The sequence below is a fragment of the Taudactylus pleione genome, unplaced genomic scaffold (genome assembly GCF_031769625.1).
Source record: "Taudactylus pleione unplaced genomic scaffold, aTauple2 ptg000133l, whole genome shotgun sequence".
Taxonomy (NCBI): Eukaryota; Metazoa; Chordata; class Amphibia; order Anura; family Myobatrachidae; genus Taudactylus; species Taudactylus pleione.
The window spans coordinates 528,552-551,553 of NW_028284535.1; the positions used below are offsets into that span (position 1 = coordinate 528,552).

At 46.7% G+C, this 23,002-nt stretch overlaps 1 protein-coding gene across 2 annotated transcripts in view; it reads right to left on the reverse strand.

Annotated features, from left to right (window-relative positions):
- Positions 1 to 23,002, reverse strand: part of LOC148523435 (laminin subunit beta-1-like) — a 139,779-nt gene that overhangs the window by 18,418 nt on the left and 98,359 nt on the right. For both annotated transcript variants that reach the window (XM_088473225.1, XM_088473224.1), the window contains exons 18-27: positions 22,655 to 22,775; positions 18,844 to 19,036; positions 17,014 to 17,157; positions 16,308 to 16,539; positions 14,976 to 15,139; positions 13,739 to 13,963; positions 13,225 to 13,439; positions 11,568 to 11,664; positions 9,519 to 9,897; positions 1,003 to 1,187 (exon numbers count right to left, since the gene is read on the reverse strand). In XM_088473225.1, coding sequence (XP_088329351.1) covers positions 1,003 to 1,187; positions 9,519 to 9,897; positions 11,568 to 11,664; positions 13,225 to 13,439; positions 13,739 to 13,963; positions 14,976 to 15,139; positions 16,308 to 16,539; positions 17,014 to 17,157; positions 18,844 to 19,036; positions 22,655 to 22,775 — 1,955 coding nt within the window. The remainder of the gene's footprint in view (positions 1 to 1,002; positions 1,188 to 9,518; positions 9,898 to 11,567; positions 11,665 to 13,224; positions 13,440 to 13,738; positions 13,964 to 14,975; positions 15,140 to 16,307; positions 16,540 to 17,013; positions 17,158 to 18,843; positions 19,037 to 22,654; positions 22,776 to 23,002) is intronic.

The window sequence follows — 23,002 nt, forward strand, 5'->3', positions numbered from 1 at the left end:
GACGAGGGCCCTGCCTATAAGCATGTACAGTTTAAGATGGAGGAATTTATCCTGGATTGTGAATTTGGATAGAGAATGTGAATGAACAGAGGGGCTGCATAAAAAGTAGAGGGCTAATAGGCTTTTATGATGAAATCTTACAGGCTCACTTAAAGGTTTGGACACTGAAATAGAGTCTGATAGAGCGAGGAAGCGAGTTCCAGCGCGTTGATACATCATGGGAGAAATCTTGGATGCGGGGGTGAGAGGAGGTGACCAGAGCGAAGGTGAGTGGTGCTCAGTGCTAAAGAGCAGAAAAATCGGGAGTGAGTGTGGACATAAATGAGGTCTGAGGTGTAGGAGAGAGTAGAGCAACTGAGGGCTTTATATGTGGCTGAGGATTCTGTAGCAGGTGGGGAGCCAGTGAAGCTGTTGGCAGCGGGCCGACACCACACAGAGATGTAAATAAGATGGGCAGCAGCGATTAGGATCGATTACAGTGGGGGGAGGCGGTTTGGAGAAAAGCCAGATTGGAGGAGGTTGTAATTGCATGGATGCAAGATTTGGGGGCGTCCATGATAACAAAAGGTCTAATTCTAGGGATATTGCAAAGGAGGAGCAGTAAGATTGTGAGATACACAATGTGGGGAGTGAAGGAGAGGGAGGAGTCGAGGAGGGGGACAGTGGTGCTGTCAACTGAGTTTCCAATGACCTAAGAATGCAGCATCTCCTAATGCTGGGAGAGTTCCTTCATATTCCCAATGTCTGTCTGGGAGCTTCCCTGTAATAGTAACCTTGCCCTTCTAACTCCCAGCACACCGCTAAGCCAAACACTACTCTGTTTATATAAAACATGTTTATATATCCAATAATCTTTTATACACATCTCTGAACTTCCATAGCTACAGGCCTCATTTCTACGTTCGTGTTTACTGTAAGATGTCTGACGTGAGCAGTAAGGGGTCCCCTCTGCACTGACGTTGGAGATCATAGACTATTGATATAACTATCTATTTAGATTACCATTGAGACCTGAAGCCGCTATGGCCTCTATCTGGGTCCTGAGTAACTGCACGGTGACATTGACCAGGTTCAGCTCAATGGTCAGTTTCCCCAGTCTGTCTGTCTGCTTTCTGTCCTTGCCAAGAGTGTCGTTCATCTTCTTCTCCTGAGAATGGAGCTGGTAGGAGAGCTGTGCCACCTCAGCCCTGGGGAGCGAGAAGGGAGAAGAAAACATTGCATTACTGGATCAAGGAGCCCTTCATTATAAACAGCCAGCTAAAAATATCACTGCTGCTTACGGCTACTGTAAACACTAGGGGGTAAATTTACTAAAGTGAGAGTTTGGGAGAGTTTGGCTCTGGAGACCTGGAGATAGGGTATCCTGGGTGTGGCATTACACCCCAGTCGGTTTAGGTCCAGTGCTAGTTTTAAATATACTGGGACCCCTACGCATTTTTTCCCCCCCATATTTAAAACCAACACTGGCCCTGCAGCCAAGTGCTGGTTCCTAAATTACGGTAGAACCCTACTTGTTTTGTTTCCCGTAAATATTGGAACCAGGACTGGCTGAGCTATGCTTTTGGGGGGGGCTGGTTATGCTTTTGGGGGGGACCCTATGTCATTTTTTTTTATTATTTAAACCGATTTTTACAGCTACAACACACAAGCAGCCTTCACATATCTCACTGATATGTGCAGGCTGCCTGCTCGGGAGAGTTTTGCAGAGAGAAAACACTGCAATCTTGGGTGAGTAATCTCCTCCAAAACTTGCTACTCTGGGGAGATATCTCGATCTGCTTCACCATCGGAAAACTCACTCTCAGCTAAACTCACTTCTTTGTAAATTTGTGAGTTTCAGGAGCCTCAAATCACCCGAGTTTTGGCAATGCTAATCGAGTTGAAAAGGAAAAAACAAACTCGATCAGACTCGATTCTTTACCCCTAGGTGTCATATATATATATATATATATATATATATTAGGGATGTGCAGGCTCGGATTTCAGAAATCTGAACCCGCTCACCCCTAATATATATATTAGGGATGTGCAGGCTCAGATAGGTTCGAGTTTGCACGTGGAGTTCGGATTTTTCCCTCCAAAAAAACGGAACTCAGAAAGAGGCAAAACGTCATCTTACATGGACGAACATCATCATTCCTGGACAAAAGTGGCAGCTGCTCAATCAATCTAGCAGTACTAATCAGGTGCATGAAAGGGAGGGGTCATACTAAGTAGAAAAAGAAGGAGGATTTAACCCCCTATTGTACCTCAGCACACTGAATAATACCTGCAACAATATATGAAGACTATATGGTCATAGAAATTCAGAGATATTAGTTGCATGCATTTGCAAATACATGGGAGGCTGCTGGGCCACGTCACGGCTTCTCTGTTACCAGCAGTCCCTAACACTGCTAGATTGATTGAGCAGCTGCCATTTTTGTTTGTTTGTTATGAGTTGCATGAAGGAGCCAGCATTAGTAGGGCATGCTGGTTCTAGTAGTGCTAGTTGGAGTTCCCAGGGGTGACTCCCAGGTAAGCTGGCTCTCAATTTGGATGCATTTATGTATGTGCCTTTATCATGAGGCCTTACATTTGACAAAATTATATACGTGCCTTTATCATGAGGCCTTATAATTGGTATATTTTACATTTGGGGTGAGCGTTTGGGCGTAGGGCCCCCGGGACTGGTCTGGCTGGGCCTCCTCAGGGCATCACCACTTAATACACATAGTTGCTTTTCACATCACCTTTTATGTTTGTTTATTATTCATGTATTTTTTCACATATATTTTAACCTCTCATTCCACACTTAATGATTACTCACACACAGCTATACTTTACACTGCACTGTCACTCTTTTTCCATTTTCGTGTGATGCCCTGGGGGGGTCCTGGGCTGGACATTTTTTGGGGTGCACTGCGCCCCGATGCGAACCCCTTAGTGTTAGGGACTGCTGGTAACAGAGAAGCCGTGACGTGGCCCAGCAGCCTCCCATGTATTTGCAAATGCATGCAACTAATATCTCTGAATTTCTATGACCATATAGTCTTCATATATTGTTGCAGGTATTATTCAGTGTGCTGAGGTACAATAGGGGGTTAAATCCTCCTTCTTTTTCTACTTAGTATGACCCCTCCCTTTCATGCACCTGATTAGTACTGCTAGATTGATTGAGCAGCTGCCATTTTTGTTTGTTTGTTATGAGTTGCATGAAGGAGCCAGCATTAGTAGGGCATGCTGGTTCTAGTAGTGCTAGTTGGAGTTCCCAGGGGTGACTCCCAGGTAAGCTGGCTCTCAATTTGGATGCATTTATGTATGTGCCTTTATCATGAGGCCTTACATTTGACAAAATTATATACGTGCCTTTATCATGAGGCCTTATAATTGGTATATTTTACATTTGGGGTGAGCGTTTGGGCGTAGGGCCCCGGGACTGGTCTGGCTGGGCCTCCTCAGGGCATCACCACTTAATACACATAGTTGCTTTTCACATCACCTTTTATGTTTGTTTATTATTCATGTATTTTTTCACATATATTTTAACCTCTCATTCCACACTTAATGATTACTCACACACAGCTATACTTTACACTGCACTGTCACTCTTTTTCCATTTTCGTGTGATGCCCTGGGGGGGTCCTGGGCTGGACGTTTTTTGGGGTGCACTGCGCCTCGATGCGAACCCCTTAGTGTTAGGGACTGCTGGTAACAGAGAAGCCGTGACGTGGCCCAGCAGCCTCCCATGTATTTGCAAATGCATGCAACTAATATCTCTGAATTTCTATGACCATATAGTCTTCATATATTGTTGCAGGTATTATTCAGTGTGCTGAGGTACAATAGGGGGTTAAATCCTCCTTCTTTTTCTACTTAGTATGACCCCTCCCTTTCATGCACCTGATTAGTACTGCTAGATTGATTGAGCAGCTGCCATTTTTGTTTGTTTGTTATGCAAATTGAAGATGTCACTGTTGAAGTACAACAGGATGAGGATACTGGTGTAGCTGGCGCTGAGGAGGAAGTTGGCGAGGAGGATTCTGATGGTGATGTGGTTTGTTTAAATCAGGCTCCGGGGGAGACAGTTGTTGTCCGTGGGATGATAAAGCCCATCACGGTCATGCCTGGGCAGAAGACCAAACATTCCACCTCTTTGGTCTGGCAATATTTCTATCCAAATCCGGACAACAACTGTCTTGCCATATGTACCTTATGTAAAGGTGGAATAAGTAGGGGTAGGGACGTTAACCACCTAGGAACATCCTCCCTTATACGGCACCTGCAGCGCGTTCATAATAAGTTACTGTCAAGTTCAGAAACTTTGGCTAAGACCGTAAGCAGTCCAGGGACACCTAAATCCCGTTGTCCTGTTGTATCCAAGCGCCTGCAAACCACACCGTCAACTCCCTCCTCGTCAATTTCCTCCTTAGTCAGGATCAGAAGTAGTCCTGCAGGCCATGTCACTGGCATGACTGACTCTCCTATCGGGGATTCCTCCGGAGGATCCTGCATTGCTACGCCTCCTGCTGCCACTGCTGCTGTTGCTGCTGCTGGGAGTCGTTCATCATCCCAGAGAGGAAGTAGGAACACCACTACTTTTACTAAACAATTGACCCTCCAACAGTCCTTAGCGAGGAGGATGAAGTACGACAGAAGTCATCCTGAAGCAAAACGTATAACTGAGGCCTTGACTGCTATGTTGGTGTTAGACGTGCGTCTGGTATCCGCCATTAGTGCAGTGGGATTTAGACAATTGATGGAGGTAGTGTGTCCCCGGTTCCAAATCCCGTCTAGATTCCACTTCACTAGGCAGGCGATACCGAGACTGTACAGAAACGTCAGAAAAAGTGTCCTCAGTGTCCTGAAAAATGCCGTTGTACCCAATGTCCACTTAACCACGGACATGTGGACAAGTGGAACAGGGCAGACTAAGGACTATATGACTGTGACAGCCCACTGGGTAGATGTATCACCTTACGCAGCAACAGCAGCAGCGTCACCAGTAGCAGCATCTCAGAAACGCCAGCTCGTTCCAAGGCAGGCTACGCTGTGTATCACCGGTTTCAGTAAGAGGCACACCGTCGACAACCTCTTAGAGAAACTGAGGGAAATCATCGCCCAGTGGCTTACCCCACTTAGACTCTCCTGGGGATTTGTGATATCTGACAACGCCACCAATATTGTGCGGGCATTACATCTGGGCAAATTCCAGCACGTCCCATGTTTTGCTCACACAATAAACTTGGTGGTGCAGAATTTTCTGAAAAGCGACAGGGGCGTGCAGGAGACGCTTTGGGTGGCCCGAAAAATTTCTGGCCACTTTCGCCATTCAGCGACTGCGTGCCGAAGACTGGAGCGCCAGCAAACACTCTTGAACCTGCCCCGCCATCACCTGAAGCAAGAGGTTGTGACGTGGTGGAACTCAACCCTCTATATGCTTCAGAGGATGGAGGAGCAGCAAAAGGCCATACAAGCCTATACATCCACCTATGACATAGGCAAAGGAGGGGGTATGCACCTGACTCAAGCGCAGTGGAGAATGATTTCCGTGTTGTGCAAGGTTCTCCAGCCCTTCGAACTTGCCACACGTGAAGTCAGTTCAGACACTGCCAGCCTGAGTCAGGTCATTCCCCTCATCAGGCTTTTGCAGAAGCAGCTGGAGAAAGTGAAGGAGGAGCTAAGATGGAGCGATTCCGCTCGGCATGTGGGACTTGTGGATGAAGCCCTTCGTTCGCTTTGCCAGGATTCCAGGGTGGTCAATCTGTTGAAATCAGACCACTACATTTTGGCCACCGTGCTCGATACTAGGTTTAAAGCCTATGTGGTGTCTCTCTTTCCAGCCGACACAAGCCTGCAGAGGTGCAAAGACCTGCTGGTGAACACACTGTCAGCTGAAGCGGAACGTGACACGTCAACAGCTCCTTCTTCATTTTCTCCCGCAACTGGGGCTGCCAGGAAAAAACTTAGGTATCCTAAGCAACCCGCTGGCGGTGATGCAGGGCAGGCAGGACCAAGTTTGGACATCTGGTCCGGACTGAAGGACCTGGCAACAATTTCTGACATGTCTACTGTCACTGCATATGATACTGTCACCATTGACAGAATGGTGGAGGATTACATCGGTGACAGCATCCAAGTAGGCATGTCAGACAGTCCATACCTGTACTGGCAGGAAAAAGAGGCAATTTAGAGGCCCCTGTACAAACTGGCTCTATTTTACCTGAGTTGCCCCCCCTCCAGTGTGTACTCCGAAAGAGTGTTTAGTGCAGCCGGGAACCTTGTCAGCGAAAGGCGTAGGAGGTTGCTTCCACAGAATGTGGAGAAGATGATGTTCATCAAAATGAATTATCAGCTCTTCCAGGGAGACCAGTCTCCAGAACGTACAGAGGGACCTGTGGTGGTGGATTCAAGTGGGGATGAGTTAATACTTTGTGAGGATGAGGATGTACACACTGAAGAGGGTGAGGAATCGGTGGATGAGGAGGATGAGGATGACATCTTGCCTCCGTAGAGCCAGTTTGTGCAGGGACAGATTAATTGCCAGCTGGTTTTGTGGGGGCCCAAACGAACCAATCATTTCAGCCACAGTTGTGTGGCAGACCCTGGCGCTGAAATGATTGGTTTGTTAAAGTGTGCATGTCCTGTTTATACAACATAAGGGTGGGTGGGAGGGCCCAAGGACAATTCCATCTTGCACCTCTTTTTTTTCAAACTGCCATCCTGTCTGCCACTGCAGTATCACGCCTAGATGGGTCACGTGTTTGTGCCGCCCACTCGTATCTCTTAGCATAGTCATCCAGCTACCTCGGTGCAACCTTTTGGACATAAAAACACTATTGTGAGATGTGAGGTGTTCAGAATAGACTGGAAATGAGTGGAAATTAAGGTTATTGAAGTTAATAATAGTATAGGAGCAGAAAAACCCACAAATTCTGTGATTTTAGCTGTTTTTATGCTTTTTTAAAAAAAAATACAGATCCAAAACACAAAACCCAGAACCCAAAACACCGAAGGGTGGTTTTGGCAAAACCAATCCAGATCCAAAACACGAAGAAAGATCCAGATCCAAAACCAAAACACAAAACACGAAAAGTGGCCGGTGCACACCCCTAATATATATATAGATAGAGAGATAGATAGATAGATAGATATAGATAGATCTATATCTATCTGAGGACCCTGTCTGTCTGTACCAGAGAGAGAGAAAACTTACACATATCAAGGTCTCTTTCTAAAGCAGTAATAGGTTGTACCATGTAACTTGAGCCTGGCATTGTGTTACCCTAATACAATTAGAAAGCAGGCGAGGTCACTGCAATGCTGAAGGTTCATTCACCAATTTATTGTTCTGTGTGCTCAGGTATCAAGTGTTTAGATTCAATACATAAGTTATGCCTAACACAGAATTTGTACCATGCTCTGTGTGTGACTGTTTCCCCCATTGCTGGGCAATTTGAGTCCACTATGTCCTCCTCTTGTCCCAATAAAACTGCAGCTCAAATGGATTTTCCCTCCACCCCCGATGTTCCTGAACTGCCACTCTCATTTGCTTTTCTTCCTTTTCCTAAACTGTCTCTCTCATCTGCTTTTCCTCCTGTTCCTGAACTGTCTTTGTCATCTGCTTTTTCTCCTGTTCCTGCATTGTTGCTATCAAAAACTGTTTGAACTTCTTTCCTGTTCCTGAACTGACACTCTTGTTCCTGTTCCTGAACTGCCACTCTTAACCACTGTTCCAACTGCCACTCAACCACTGTTCCATCAGCTCTTCTGTTTCTGAACTGCTGATCTCAACCACTGTTCCATCAACTATCTTGTCCCTGAACTGCCCCTCTCAACCACTATCACGTTGTCTCTCCTATTCCTAAACTGGCACTCTCAACCCGTCTCTCTTGTTCTTGAACTACCTCTCTCAACCACTGTTCCATCATCTCTCCTTTTCCTGAACTCCAGCTCTCAACCAATGTTACATTGTGTCTCCTTTCCTGACTTTTCGCTCTAAACCACTGTCCAATCATCTCTCATGACTCTGAACTGACATTCTTAATAACTGTGAAATCATCTCTCCTGGTCCAGAAATGTTGGTCTCAACCACTGTTCCATCATCTCTCCTGTTCCTGAACTGCCGTTCTTAACTACTGTACTGTTTCATCATCTCTTCTGTTCCAGGACTGACGCTCTCAGCCATTGTTCCATTGTCTCTCCTGTTCCAGAATTGATGCTCTCAACCACTGTTTCATCATCTCTCTTGTGTTGAACGGCCGATCTCAACCACTGTTTCATCGTCTCCCCTGTACCTGAACCGACGCTCTCAACCACTGTTCCAATGTCTCTCCTATTCCTGGACTGGCGCTCTCAACCACTATTCCGTCTTTCCTGTTCCAGAACTACCTTTCTCAACCACTGTTCCATCATCTCTCCTGTTCCTGACCTGTCATTCTTAACCACTGTCCCATTGTCTCTCCTGTCTCTGAACCATTGTTCCATCATCTCTCCTGTACCTGACCTGTCGCTCTTAACCACTGTCCTATTGTCTCTCTTGTCCCTTAACTGACGCTCTCAACCACTGTTCCATCATCTCTCCTGTCCCTGAACTGACGCTCTTAACCACTGTCCCATCATCTCTCCTGCTCCTGAACCGCCACTCACAACATTGGCGTATCTATAATGGGTCCAGGGTGTGAGATGCACCAAGGGGGCCCACATTGCACACCCATGCCGGCCGGCGCTGCAGACAGATATCACTTGAAAAATAATGCGATAACCATTTTTCCAGGGATTTGAACATGTGCAGTTCAGAAGTCTCTGGGAACATAGTGCAGGCGCCAATTTCCCAGAGACTTGCGCATGCGTCATATACTCTGGCACAAAGTCAGAGTCTACTGCGCTGCCAGAGAGGATGGGGCCTGCATGGAGGCTGCACCCGGGCCCCCTCCTCTCTTAAACCGTCCCTGGCTCTCAACCACTGTTCCATCATCTCACCATCCCGAACTGCCTCTCTAAACCACTGTTATTTCTCTCCTGTTCTTGACCTGCTGCTCTCAACCACTGTTCCATCATCTCTCCTGTTCCTGACCTGCCGCTCTCAACCACTGTTCCATCATCTCTCCTGTTCCTGACCTGCTGCTCGCAACCACTGCTCCATCATCTCTCCTGTTCTTGACCTGCCTCTCTCAACCACTGTTCCATCATCTCTCCTGTTCTTGACCTGCCTCTCTCAACCACTGTTCCATCATCTCTCCTGTTCTTGACCTGCCTCTCTCAACCACTGTTCCATCATCTCTCCTGTTCCTGATCTGTCATTCTCTTTATATCTTCACATGCACCATGAACACCTGACTGTCTGGTGTCTCATGGAGAATGTTTTCTATGACATTCACTGCTCTGCAACACGAGAGACCTGAGCAGCTTGAGGCATGATAGGAAGAAGCCACGGGACAGGGGGAGAAAATGACGGGTGTCAGGAGAAGACTTCCATATGGTAGGCAAAAAAAGGGTACGAGATTAAGTAATTAAGGAATAAACAAAACAGGACTTGCCTTATTTTGTTTACCAGTTTGTTCATTTGCTCCAACATGCGGGTGCCCTCAATGCTTCCGTCTCCAATCAGCTGCTTAATGCTCCTGAGTTTGTCTTCCAGTTCTCTTATGAGACTGTTGCTGATCTCTGGAGCTTCCACTCCATCCTGTAGATCCGCCACCTTCTTCTGTATCCTTTGGAGCTGATTCTGGAGCTGGGAGATAATAATGTCCCACTGATAGAAGCACTGGTGACAGGCCGAGCACCTGGGGTAGTTGTCCTGGAAACCTCTGGCACACTGGTCACAGCGACGCCCGGTGAACCCCTCCCGGCAGCGGCACATGCCGGTAAGGTGATCACACTGCTGTATCTCAGAGCCGTCCACTTCACAGTTACAAGCTGGGGAGGGAAAGAGGCAGGAACTAGGTCAGGATACAGATTTACTCTATAACCCAGGTCACAATGCACCATTAGGGAAACCTCCACTTTATCAAGTACCCCTCAACTTTTATATTAAGACCATATGTGCTTCTGCAAAATAGGCATGGCGCATTTGTTTCCTGTTCTATCATCAACGCAAATTTTTGTGGAATTTTCAGATAGCGAGAATCCCTGGGAAATTCCAAGGTCTGCACCAAACAGCCTGGTTAACCACTGCGCACCCAATTTCATCGTCTTTAAGTTTGTTTATTAACGCTAATAAACACTGAATTCCCCAAGAATAAACCTAAGAAGTGTTAAACCCTACAGACACAAGTGATATTAAGTCTATAAATTGTGGGCCTGATTCAGACCCGCTCGCAAGCGGGTCGATGGTCCTCCACTGTGCATGCCGGAGCCAGCTCCGGCGTGCGCATGCGCGAGACCAGACCAGCGACAGGTGCTCCGTCGCTACGGGTCTCGCACCAAAACGGGGCGGCTGTCGATTGTGATTGACAGCTCGCCCCGTTTTGGAGGCGGGCAGGGGGGTTGGCTGGCCAAACAGAGGTGTTCCCGAAGGAACGCCTGCCGTTTGGGGGCGACCTCAGTAGTGAGCTTCCGGCTCTATAGCCGGAAGCTCATTGGGGCTTGCGATGGACCCTACCACAAGGGTCTCGTCGCAAGCCCAATGGTCGCGACCATCACCTGGCCGCTCGAAAAAGCTGTGGGTGGTCACCCATAGCTTAGCGAGCGGCCAGGAGGCCGGCTCTGAAAAAAAAAATGCCGCCCTGATTCAGAGCGAGCGCTCTGAAACAGCGCCAGGCTCTGAATCAGGGCCTGGGGGCCTGATTCACACCCGCTCGCAAAGCGCTATGCGCACGCAAGTGGGTCGATGGTAGGCCACTGCGCATGCGCACGCCGGAGCCGGCTCCGACGTGTGCATGCGCGAGACCCGGCTAGCGACGGGCGCTCCGTTGCTCCGGGTCGTGCACCAAAAGGGGGCAGCTGTCGTTTTTGATCAGCAGCTCGCACCGTTTTGGAGGCGTGGTGTGGGGGTGGCTTCTCAAACGGAGGCGTTCCCATGCGAACGCCTGCCGTTTGTGGGCGGCCCCACTGACATCACCAGTGATGTCAGTGAGAGATCTTCCGGCTCTATTAGAGCCAGAAGCTCTCTGGGGCTTGTGGCCACGAGACCCTACCACAAGGGTCTCGTCGCAAGCCCGATGGTGCGATGGTCTTGACCATCGCGACCATCATCCTGGCCGCTCGCTATAGCTGTGGGTGGTCACCCACAGCTATGCAAGCGGCCAGGAGGCCGCACAAAAAAACCCCCCAAAAAACGCCCAGATTCAGAGCGAGCGCTCTCTCAGAGCGTCCGGCTCTGAATCAGGGCCTGTGTTCATTAAGATAATATGTGTATTAGATAGATAATGTACAATGTACAACATACAGCTGTAAATGACTAGGGATATTAGAAATATATTAAATAACTCCTTGGTGACTAATATCTACTATCCATATAATATACAGTTGGGCGTACATTATCCTGCATATATTCCAGATTTAACATTCCATATGCAGAATTTGGCTGAATGACGTGCTAAAATCGGTGTAACCACATGATGGACAGACCCTGGAGAATTACTGACCTTCACACTCTCTCTGAGGGTCACCCCAATAATTTTCTTGGCAGTGTGAGCAGACCCTCCCACCAAAGCCCGGCCGGCAGTGACACTGTCCTGTGTACTAAAGGAAGGAAAAGAGCGGGGTTGGAAATCTAAATATTAATTCACAAATAATGTCTCTGCTGAATTTATGGGGGCAATTTAATGAGGAGCAAATTGAGTCACGCAAGTAAAAATCATGATGTTTTGCAATTCAATTAGAAATGTGTCCATTTTTATGTGCGCATATACCTGAGCAGGTGACAAGGTAGGGAGAGTCCTTATTTTAAGGTAAAGATGTCTGGACATATTGCAGAGCCTCCGGTCGGTACACCAGATTATGAATATTATTATTGCACTGGAGGCGTTTAAATAAAAAATGTGCTCTTATGTGATTTTCTCTAAAAAGCAGGAAAACGGGTTAAGTGATGTGGGAATTGTGTTAATTTGAAACAATATTTTACAAACTTGTATTTAAACACTTAAAAATAACATCAGATACATTTTAATATATACTTTTATATGGTTCTTCTATGTTATTTGACACTTCTTTGGGGGATCAGGATGTTATCCCACTTTTTCATGTACTTCACCCAGGTCGCGTACTGTAGAATTAACATATAGCCGTGAAGTGCTGTTTGCAATTGACTTGCGTGGTTATTGGAAGCCGAGATTTCACAGTACAAACATCGCTCCAATTTGAATTGCCCCCTAGGTATACTTAATACAGGCAGCCGGCTTCCCGACTGTCATATCCCGGCGAGGGTGAAATGCCGGGAGTCTAGATGTAGACGCCTGACATTTCCCCGACCCTGGGAGACAGGCGCCCGGCATCCCGATCGAAGGGATGCTGGGCGCCGCGAGCGGACAGCCGCGGGGGGGGGGGGGGGGGGAGGGTTAGGTTTAGGGCACCCGGGGGGGACTTAGGGTTAGGCACCCCCCTGGGAGGTTAGGGTTAGGCTAGGGGGAGGGAGGGTTAGGCACCCCCGGGGGGGGGACTTAGGGTTAGGCACCCCCCCGGGGGACTTAGGTTTAGGCAGCGAGGAAGGGGGGGGTTAGGGTTAGGCACTTAGAGGAGGGATTAGGGTTAGGCACTTGGGGGGGAGGTGAGGGTTAGGCACCCCTAAGGAGGGTTAGGGGGGTTAGATTAGGTTAGTAGATACTTACCTTAGGACGATCGGGATTTCCAGCGCTGTCGGTCTTCCGCTGCCGGGAACTCTGCATCTGTCGGCCAGGCGCTGCCGGGAATCGAACCGCCGGCCATGTGGCCGGCGGTATTTCATACCAATTCTGCCCCCTATGTAATTAAGGTCATTGAAGACTAACCATCCACAAATATTTTGTCCACAATATACACTCTTCCCAGCTAGCATCATGTTGGGGGTACGGAACGTTACTATCCCTAAAACACTTACCCCTTACCCTTCTCCCACCTGGCACATATCGGTAGCGGTGAGTGGGGATAGAAGACCTAAAGCACCAGAAATAGGGTGAGTATCTCACGTATAGAGAGGGTCCTAGATACTGAACCCCAGTGCTTCTGCTTTTTTCTTGGGCTGGGGGCGAGAACTGTTCCCCCTCAGTTGTGTAGAGCAGGAAGCTCCCTACCTCTCGGCATTCGACTTGTCCCAGGCAGACTCACCACATTGCAGTCCTTTCTCAAGGAATGGGAGGGAACACAAGCGCACGGCTCGCACCCTAAGACCGCCCCAAAGTTCCAGAAGTTGGCTGCACATTCATCACAGTTCTTGCTGACAACGTTTGCCCGGCAGGGGCAGTGCCCGGTCACCCTGTCACAGTAACAGATGTCTCTCGTACAGTGGGACGGCAGAGTGCCTAAATCATTGCACGTGCAACCTGAGGGAGTAATCATAAAACAACGGATGATCCGTAAATAGATAAAACAGGCCCGTTAGAGATCACAATACAATGATGTATTAAAGACTATGGGGGTGATTTATCAAATCTTGGAGAGCGATAAAGTACGGACCAATTAGCTATTAACTGTCATGTTACAGGCTGTGTTTGAAAAATGACAGTTAGGAGCTGATTTTTGGTACTTTTTCTCTCTCTTTGATACATCTCCCCCTATCTATACCAGTAATCATGATGGTTACATAAAGCAAGCACATCTACGAGTGTTCCTCAGCACTTACGGCGACAGTTGCGCAATACGGCACTCCCAAAGTAACCGGCTCTGCACTCTCCGCAGTGATGGCCGTCGGTGTTGTGGAGGCACTTCAAACACATGCCAGTGCGTGAGTCACACGACTCGGGGTCGCTGGGGTCAATGTTGTTGTTACACTGGCAAGGCCGGCACTCTCCGCCATCCTGGTCCGGGTTCCCAAAGTATCCAGGGGAGCAGAGATCACACCGGGATCCTGAACAGCAACACATTCGCGTCAGCCGGGTTAGTAAATGTCCGCAAAGCGTTGGCTGGAGGTTTACGGTCAACCTTCCCCAATTCAACTGTATATTGCGCTGCAGCTTAATTTTGATGTAAACCCTGGTAGTATGAGCCCCTTTACCCACCAACCCTGCCCTTGGGGTCGTCATTGTTAGGCTCTGTTTCATATTCTGCAGTCTTTGAGCCTGAGCCGGACGGATCTGTGAGCACGGACGCGAGCTTTAACGTACAGCGCATGCACAGAAGTGTGTTGCCGCATTTATGCGTATGTCTGTCCTAATCTGAGTCGGACAGAACTTGGCCAAATTTGTCTATACGTGAAATTGCCGTTTCAGTGCGGCAACAATGCAAGCGCACAAAACCGCCCTGACTTGTGGGTGTGTCGTGGCAGTGTCAGTTCTGCGCTATTCTGAGTCATGCGTATGGAGAAGGGGAGCCTATTTCTGATGGATCTTTGGCACATAGCGTGGGGCTGGTGCAAGTGGCGATACTAATTATGTCGGTTGCAGCAGCCGGCGTAAAATCAGTGGTCGGCGCGGCTTTCCACTTGAAAATTTACGCAGCTCCATATTAGCCCTATGGATTCTCGCAGTAAAACAGGCTTCCGTCGCTGCCGGCAACTACAGGCACATTATCAGCTCCTCTATGTTTTCTCCATGGGTCCCGTGTAAAGGAGATCCTGCTACTGTTATTACACCTGCAATAACTTCATTGGCCGGGCTCCTGTGTGTACATCTGACAATATAGTGTATGTGATTCCTAGGCGGCCAATGGCCAATCACTCCAACTCTCCTATCATGTAGCCCTACAACCTGCCAGGACCTTGTGCAAAATACATATAGGATAGATCGCATGTCAGACATGTATTATCATCCAGCTCAGTATTACGCAGCCTTTAATAGAAATAAAAAAAAATTATGTTTCATGCAGAACGTTTAAAGTTCACTTTGCAATAGCTCCAGGGGGCCACATCCTGCTGTCCTTACCACTATATCCCGGTGCGCACAGGCACACGATGTGGTTGGAGTCTCGGTCAGCGTAACAAGAGCTGCCATGGTAGTTTTCGGTGCCAGGATACCCAGGGCAAGGACAGGGGCGACACTGCTGGCCGGACCCCAGAATGGGATCCCCATAGTAACCATCCAAACACCTGTAGGAAAGAGCCATCACTCGTTACACCAGTTACATTAGTCCAGATATGATTATAATAAATCTGTGTAAAGGTGCATACACAAGTAACGATTTTTGAACGATTTGTCGTTAACGACGTCGTTATCGTTCAAAAAATCGTTCAGTTTCTGAGCTATAACGATGAACGATAATCGTTCAAGCGCGCTCCCGTTTGTAGTTATCGTTCATCGTCCATTTCAGACTGTCCAACATGACGATTTTCATTAAGGGAAGGAACATTGGGCCTGATTCAGAGCCGGACGCTCTTTGAGAGCGCTCGCTCTGAATCAGGGCGTCCCTGTTTTTTTTTTAAAGACGGCATCCTGGCCCTCGTTAAGCTGTGTTTGACCAACGCAGCTTGCGACGAGACCCTTGTGGTAGGGTCTCGTTTCCGCAAGCCCCGGTGAGCTTTCGGCTCTAATAGAGCCGGAAGCTCACCACTAACATCACTCGTGAAGTCAGTGGGGCCGCCCCCAAACGGCAGGCGTTCCTTTGGGAACGCTTCCGTTTGGCCAGCCACCCCCCCGCCCGCCTCCAAAACGGGGCAAGCTGTCAATCACAATCGACAGCTGCCCCGCTTTGGTGCAAGACACGGAGCGCCTGTCGCTGGCCGGGTCACGCGCATGCGCAGAGGGGGACCATCGACCCGCTTGCGAGCGTTGTGCGCTCGCGAGCGGGTCTGAATCAGGCTCATTATTTGATCATCGTTGTAAAAATCGTTCACTTTTTCAAAGGAAAATGTGAACGAAGATCATTAACGAAAATCATTGGCTAGAAAATCGTTACGTGTGTATGCACCTTGAGACTGCGAACTAGGATTATGGTACAAATGGACGGGAATGTGGGGGGGTGTTACAAATTTTGTGGGAGGGAATTTAAAATGTTCCTGGTGACTGTACACAATGGAGACAGCTGGACAAATATTAATGAGAAGGCAGCTTCTGACTTTAGCAGGAACTGGGAGCATCAGTGAGGCACTAGGTGCCTCATACCTCAGTATTGTCACTACGCCCTAGTGAATGGGATAAATACTGGTTCAGCCCATACAGTGGATGCCCCAGAGTGTGGGTGAAAAGAGACCTATGGAATAACAGTACCATAATGTGGCATCATATTGGTTCCACTGAGCCGTGAAACCTGGAACTCACTTATCACAGTGTCGCCCGCTGGTGAAGTCCCTGCATCTGATGCAGGCTCCGGTCTTGGGGTCACATTCTTCAGAATGGCCGTTGCATTGGCAAGGCTTGCAGTGCGGAAAGCCCCATTGGCCTGGCAAGCACTGGTCGCACTGTCTACCTGCCACACTGCTTTGGCACTGGCACTGCCCCGTTGTGGGGTTACAGAACCTGGACGTGGAACCTTGAGGGTTGCAGTCACACTCTGTGTTGAGAAAAGACAGGGACATAATGGACATTGGTTAGAACTCGGGCAGTGCACAGGGTATTATGTCAGAGATTACAACTGCTCCTAATGTATTTTATTTAATATCTCACCATTGTGTTCTGCAAGATCTAAGGGGGCGTTGTATCAAACCTTGGAGGGAGATAAAGTAGAGAGAGGTAAAGTACCAACCAATCAAGCTTTTAACTGTCACTTTAAAGGCTGTGTTTGAAAAATGACAGTTAGAAGCTGGTTGGTTGGAACTTGATCTCTCTCCAAGCTTTGATACATTTCCCCCTAAGTCCTGTACTTCCACAACAACAGGATAGCTGCGGATTGCCTGATACTAGCATTCTGCTATTTGTATTTATAGTGTGCTGAGACTTGTTGTTCCACAGAGCTGGAAGGCCGCAGATTGCCTGCTTTTGCTATAGTTTGTACTTAACAATGTAACATGGACGGAAGTTCACTCACTGTTGCATCCATATGGGCCAAATCCATAGGTACCGGGAGCACACTGGTCACAGCGCTGCCCAATCACATTGGGCTTGCACATACACTGCCCTCCTACTTTGTCACAGACTGCGCTGAGGGATCCCTGAAGGTTACAGAGACAAGCTGCAAAATACAAAGACAAGGCATGAACTACAGTGCCCTCTGCTGGAGGGACACAGTATGGCAAGATCATTAGTGATATACATTCAAAATGCAGTTTTGATGATGAAACTGCAACAATTGTCAATGATTGATAAAGAGCAGGGTAAAATCAATTTGGTTTTGTACCAGGTTCCACCACCCTCTCCTCGCTCAATTTAACTCTCCACAACCTGAATAGAGGTGGAGCACAGTATATATCATAACCTCCTCCTACCCCCACCTACAGCCTGTGCTGATTTCCACCATAACATGGGGACCACAAATCTGAGTTTCCAACCGCTAACGCAAAACACCAGCTCTAATATGGTCAGTGCAGGGCTGGTGAGTTTATTTTATGGTACCACAAAAACAGTGTGCCCTCATAAAGGCAAACGGCCCTGACCACTCCTTACACCGAGGGTGGCCGCAATTGGAACCCACGAGTGCCACCAGAATGGCTATAGTATTGCCAACTGGGTTCCCTAGGAAGATCCATGCCCATTATACCAAAAAATCAGCAAACATGATTCTCAAATAAACATCGCCCCAAAATCCTTATTCATCGCTTCATTAAACAGAAAATACAATGTTTTGTTCTCTCTTGATCCATCCAAATGAGAAATAAAATCTTTCTTCCAGCCCGATCAGTCGTATTGCAAAGAGAAAAAAATTAAATAAAAAAAATCCCCATGACTAAAACTCCCGTCCACTCACATAGAACAACTGTCGCTGAATTACTTTGACCCAATTCAACTGAGACATCACCTTCACCAGCAGCCAATCACAAGTGGTTTCCCACGCTGGCCATTTGCGATTGGCTGGCGGTAAAGTTATGGATGCCTCCTTTTGTTCATTATTTTGTCCTAGTCGTGATTAGTTGGGTCTTTTTTCATGCGGATATTTGGGTCAAGGAAGAAGAGAAGTATTTGTTTTCTGTCTAGGAAAGTGGTGAACGGGTGTTTTGGGAATCATATGTTCATTTCATTCAGTTTATATGAAAACTATAGCCTAGGATAAGGACCCCACACTGTCCCTGTTTTTGTGGACACTAGCCCAAATTGTCTTGCAATTGCCTGTTTGCCCAACTGGAAAATGCGCCCTCTTCACACTTTGACATCATTACAGCCATTTTGCTCTGCAAAGTGAAATTTTGGTTCTGCACTGCTCTGCATAGCGGAGCACACTAGTGCCCTAGAGTGCCTACACCTTACTTACAGGGTCGTAGCTGTGACTAGGTGATCACATAGGAAACAGCAGCTAATATACAGTATGTCTGTGGCTATTACGTCACAGCCCAGCACCACGCTGCTAGGGGTCTATTTACTAAGCAGTGTTAGGAGACAGAGTGAAAAGTGATAAGTAAGTGATAAGGTGCCAGCCAATCAGCTTCCAACTGTCATCTCACAGGCTGTGTTTGAAAAATGACAGTTGGGAGCTGATTGGCTGGCACCTTATCACTTTCTTATCACTTTTCGCTCTGTCTCCTAACACTGCTTAGTAAATAGACCCTCTAGTGTGAACAAGAGGAGATGGAGCACCCCTGCTAATGTAAGAAGCATCGGAGAGGTGGGGCGCTGGCCCTGCGTACTACATTAAATGTATACTTATGTTTTCAGTGCAAGCAGCCCCTTAGTCTGCAATCATCACGGACACGGTCCCGTTACTCACGCAGAGCTCCGTCGTGGATGATGGCTGAGATGCTGCAGATCAGCTTAATGCACATTTCTGCCAGTACCGGCATGGTGGCCATCTGGAAGGACTCCAAGCACCTGTAGGTTTCCATCTCCTCTCGGTGATGCACAGAGACGGGGTCGTTTCCATGGAAGCCAGGCAGCTCAGAGTACTTTGGCAGCAGGACCAGCTGTGAGACACACGGGGGACATTAATTCGTGGTTTCCTGCTTCTGCAAAAGCATTTCAGGGAGATTATGAAAGAAACACCTAGGCGCTGAGGAGGGCGCAAGTGTACCGCTCCGTCTGAGAGGCGCGCCACAAAATTCACTTACGTCCAACTGTGAATGAGCACCAAAGTAGTTACATAGTTTTGGCACATAACACACAAACATATATGTACATATACTATATCCGCAAGGGTCACGGAAAGAGCCTGCCCAGATGGTAATTGAGCCTGCTCTGTAGCCATACTTGATGTCTTTTCTGCTCTCACCCTCAGGAGCGGGCAGCCAGGTCGGCCTAGAGGGGTGGGTGGGCTGTGCCCCCTGCATGGTGATGCGATTGTGATCCTGGCCCCGCCAACGCTATACAGTGCCAAGATCACAGGCATTGTATATGTATAACGGGGTTACGATGACGCTATTCAGCGCAAATTGTGTCATTCCCCCCCCCCCCCCGAGCGGCCCACTTGTGCACTGTAAGTTGGCTACTGCGGGGGGGTTGTGAGCGGCTCCCGGCCATTCCTGGAGAGTAGGCCAATTATATATTTAGCCTAATAACCCACTGACTAAATATATTTCACCACAGGTGTGGCTGTACATGAAAAATATGCCGCACTCTACTATTTTCTTGCATCTTAAATGATTGCTTCTAATTTTCTCACTTCCACCAGCTTCATGCAATTAGGGGCCTATTCCAACTCGTGGCAAGCCACCTGGCCCCCGATGATGAGCAGGCCCCTTAGTGACACACCCCCTGTAATGGAGCACACACCCCCTGTAATGCAGCAGACTTCCTTGGGAACAATTCACCTGCAATTTTATTTATCTTACATGCTTGGGTACACCGTTACTCATGTAGCCATCAGTGTGCAGGAGAGCAGCGGACATTTTCTTGTAGCACAGATTCTCCTAATTATTCACCCCAGTGTTTCCTCCATGGTGGGTGGAGAGTGATGACATCATCACTATGTTGCACCACCCAGCGTTTGCTAGACGACGCTTCAGGGAGATCACCATAGTTGCCAAGTCTGCTTATAACAAGCGGAATTGAGCTTGTGTTTGTTTGCAAGTTTTTTTTGTTTTTTTTTTGCAATTTGCTTGTTTTTGGGCTTGTTCAGAGAAAAGCAATATAGGCAGATAAGGCTGTGCATACACTAAAATATTTAGGTTAGAGAAGAGGGGGAATAAGGGAAGTTAGGCAGGTAGAGAGTGAGGACAAAGAGACACCCCCATAAATTGGGCTTTTTTATTGGGATTTTTACGATTGCTTTGGGCTTGTTTTTTACTTATAGGTTGCTTGTTTCCCATTTCAGAGTTGGCAACACTGGAGATCACCACTATAACAGGGAGTCTCCCTGACATTTATATAGAGCTGACAAGTGGGAATAATTAATTACTTGTACAGTACTTGCCATTTTCTAACTAGATTAACATACCGATACAATACTGCTTATACAGTAATATCTTCCTTTTTACTTGTTCCAAACATACTGTAAATATATTTGGCTTTGCTTATATTAACCCCCTAAAACCACTGACCCCAGTATGCAAGTGCGAGGAAGGGGAGAGATTCCACAACTTAAATATAAAGGTCCCAGGATATATCAGATAATTATAATAATACATTCACCAGACCAGCAGGATATCTAGGACTAATGCGTTTTTCTCTGTAAGATGTAATTCACAAATATATTTATCTCAAAATAAATGATTACAGAGTAAAGTAAAACTCACTTGGGAAGACTGCAAAAATCAAACAAGGGTATTTCCGGAGAAAGCAAAAGGAAAAAAGTGAAAATTGGTCTGATTATCTGACATGCAGGCCTGATGGGGTTAATGTAAATAACCCAATACCAAAGTGAAGAACACTTAATTGTATTCTACGATAATATCGCAAGTATGCGGAAATCTATCGCTATCAGATTTTTTTATTTTAACTATTAAACTTAATTTCTATCTATTTAGTTCCTCTTACAAAAACAAAAACAGAGTGGCGTCTTTGATGTCTCCAGCTGTTGATATGTAGGGGTAAATTTACTAAAGTGAGAGTTTTTAGAAGTGAGTTTTAGAAGTGATGTTGCCCATAGCAACCAATCAAATTCTACTTAACATATAACTAGCACCTCCTAGAAGATAATAGCTAGAATCTGATTGGTTGCTATGGGCAACATCACTTTTAAAACTCACTTCTAAAAACTCTGACTTCTGGCCGTCCTTTCTTTGCCACCATACATCCTTAAATAAATAATAATTATTATTGCTCCAATAAATCGCCATCAAGTTATCTGCCAAATCCACGTCTCAGTGTCTTTATTTTATGTTAGTATGATAAGTGGTTTGCACACATGACAACACCTCATCCGATAGAAGGTTTAATGTGGATCTGGCTTGTTTCTGTGTATTTTATATGGATCTGGCTTGTTTCTGTGTATTTTATGTGGGTCTGGCTTGTTTCTGTGCATGTTATGTGGATCTGGTTTGTTTCTGTGCATGTTATGTGGATCTGGCTTGTTTCTGTGCATGTTATGTGGATATGGCTTGTTTCTGTGCATGTTATGTGGATCTGGCTTGTTTCTGTGTATTTTATGTGGATCTGGCTTGTTTTTGTGTATTTTATGTGGGTCTGTCTTGTTTCTGTGTATGTTATGTGGATCTGGTTTGTTTCTGTGTATGTTATGTGGGTCTGGCTTGTTTCTGTGCATGTTATGTGGATCTGGCTTGTTTCTGTGTATGTTATGTGGATCTGTCTTGTTTCTGTGTATTTTATGTGAATCTGGCTTGTTTCTGTGTATTTTATGTGGATCTGTCTTGTTTCTGTGTATTTTATGTGGATCTGTCTTGTTTCTATGTATTTAAGTGGATCTGTCTTGTTTCTGTGTATTTTATGTGAACGTGGCTTTTTCAACATTTTCTATATTGCTCTGGTTTTCATTTCACTTCAATAGTGAAAAAATTATATTGGGAAGTTTATGTAAATTGTGTATTTTCAATGTGCTGGGCTCTCCCCCAGTGTGACTAAAAATGGTCATGCTCCTGCAAATGTCATACCAAAGGCGTGAGCACAAAAATGGGGCGTGGCCTTGTGACAGCTAGGCCACGCCCCATTTTTGCACACGTGCATGATATCAGCTCTTTAACTTGTCTACAGATATTTTTTGCCTCTTTGCCTCTGACTGGTTGGCCACCCCTGTAGTAATACATAAAAATAAATAATTTATTCAAAGAGTGAGCATTTTGCAATGCTTTGGCGTGTCCGGCCAGATAACAGGACAAGTTTGGCAGCTGTACAACGGCCACTGCGTTGCTTGATAAACAGACTTCCCCGTGGAAAGTTATGGGGAAGCCATTGCTGGCAAATCTTACCACCGTCAACTGCTGCCAACTTATCTATGCAAAATGGTGTTGCACCCAAAATGGCGACCAATGAAATGATGCCATCTTCATGGTACAGTTTTAAAAAATAAAAGCCAGTGCCTGATTGGTTGACTTACTTTATAGCACTTTTTTTTTGACAGTTACCTATTGGCCTATTTTTTTTACAAATGGTGTCATAAAAAGTACTTGGGAAAAAGAGACTAGACTCACCGAATCGATGAGGAAGAAGGCCCCCGGATGGCGGTTAGTGGCTTCGAGGCGCTGGAAGCGGATACTGATTTCATACTGGTTGTTTGTTTCAAAGCAGAAAGGCTTGGGTAGCAGCAGGTACCTGACATGAAGGACAGATTGTAAAGGGTATCGGTTAAGCTTCTAATTCAACATTTCCTCTTGTATAGTATATCTTATGTTATATCTGGATGGCACCAACCATAAACCAGGTTTTATCTGCTTCTATCCTGAGGTGTTTTGAATGCAAATCATTTATTCCAATGGGGACTTTTAAAATTTTTGCTATGGATTAAGGACCTCATTCAGAGCCGCTCGCAAAATGCGAGC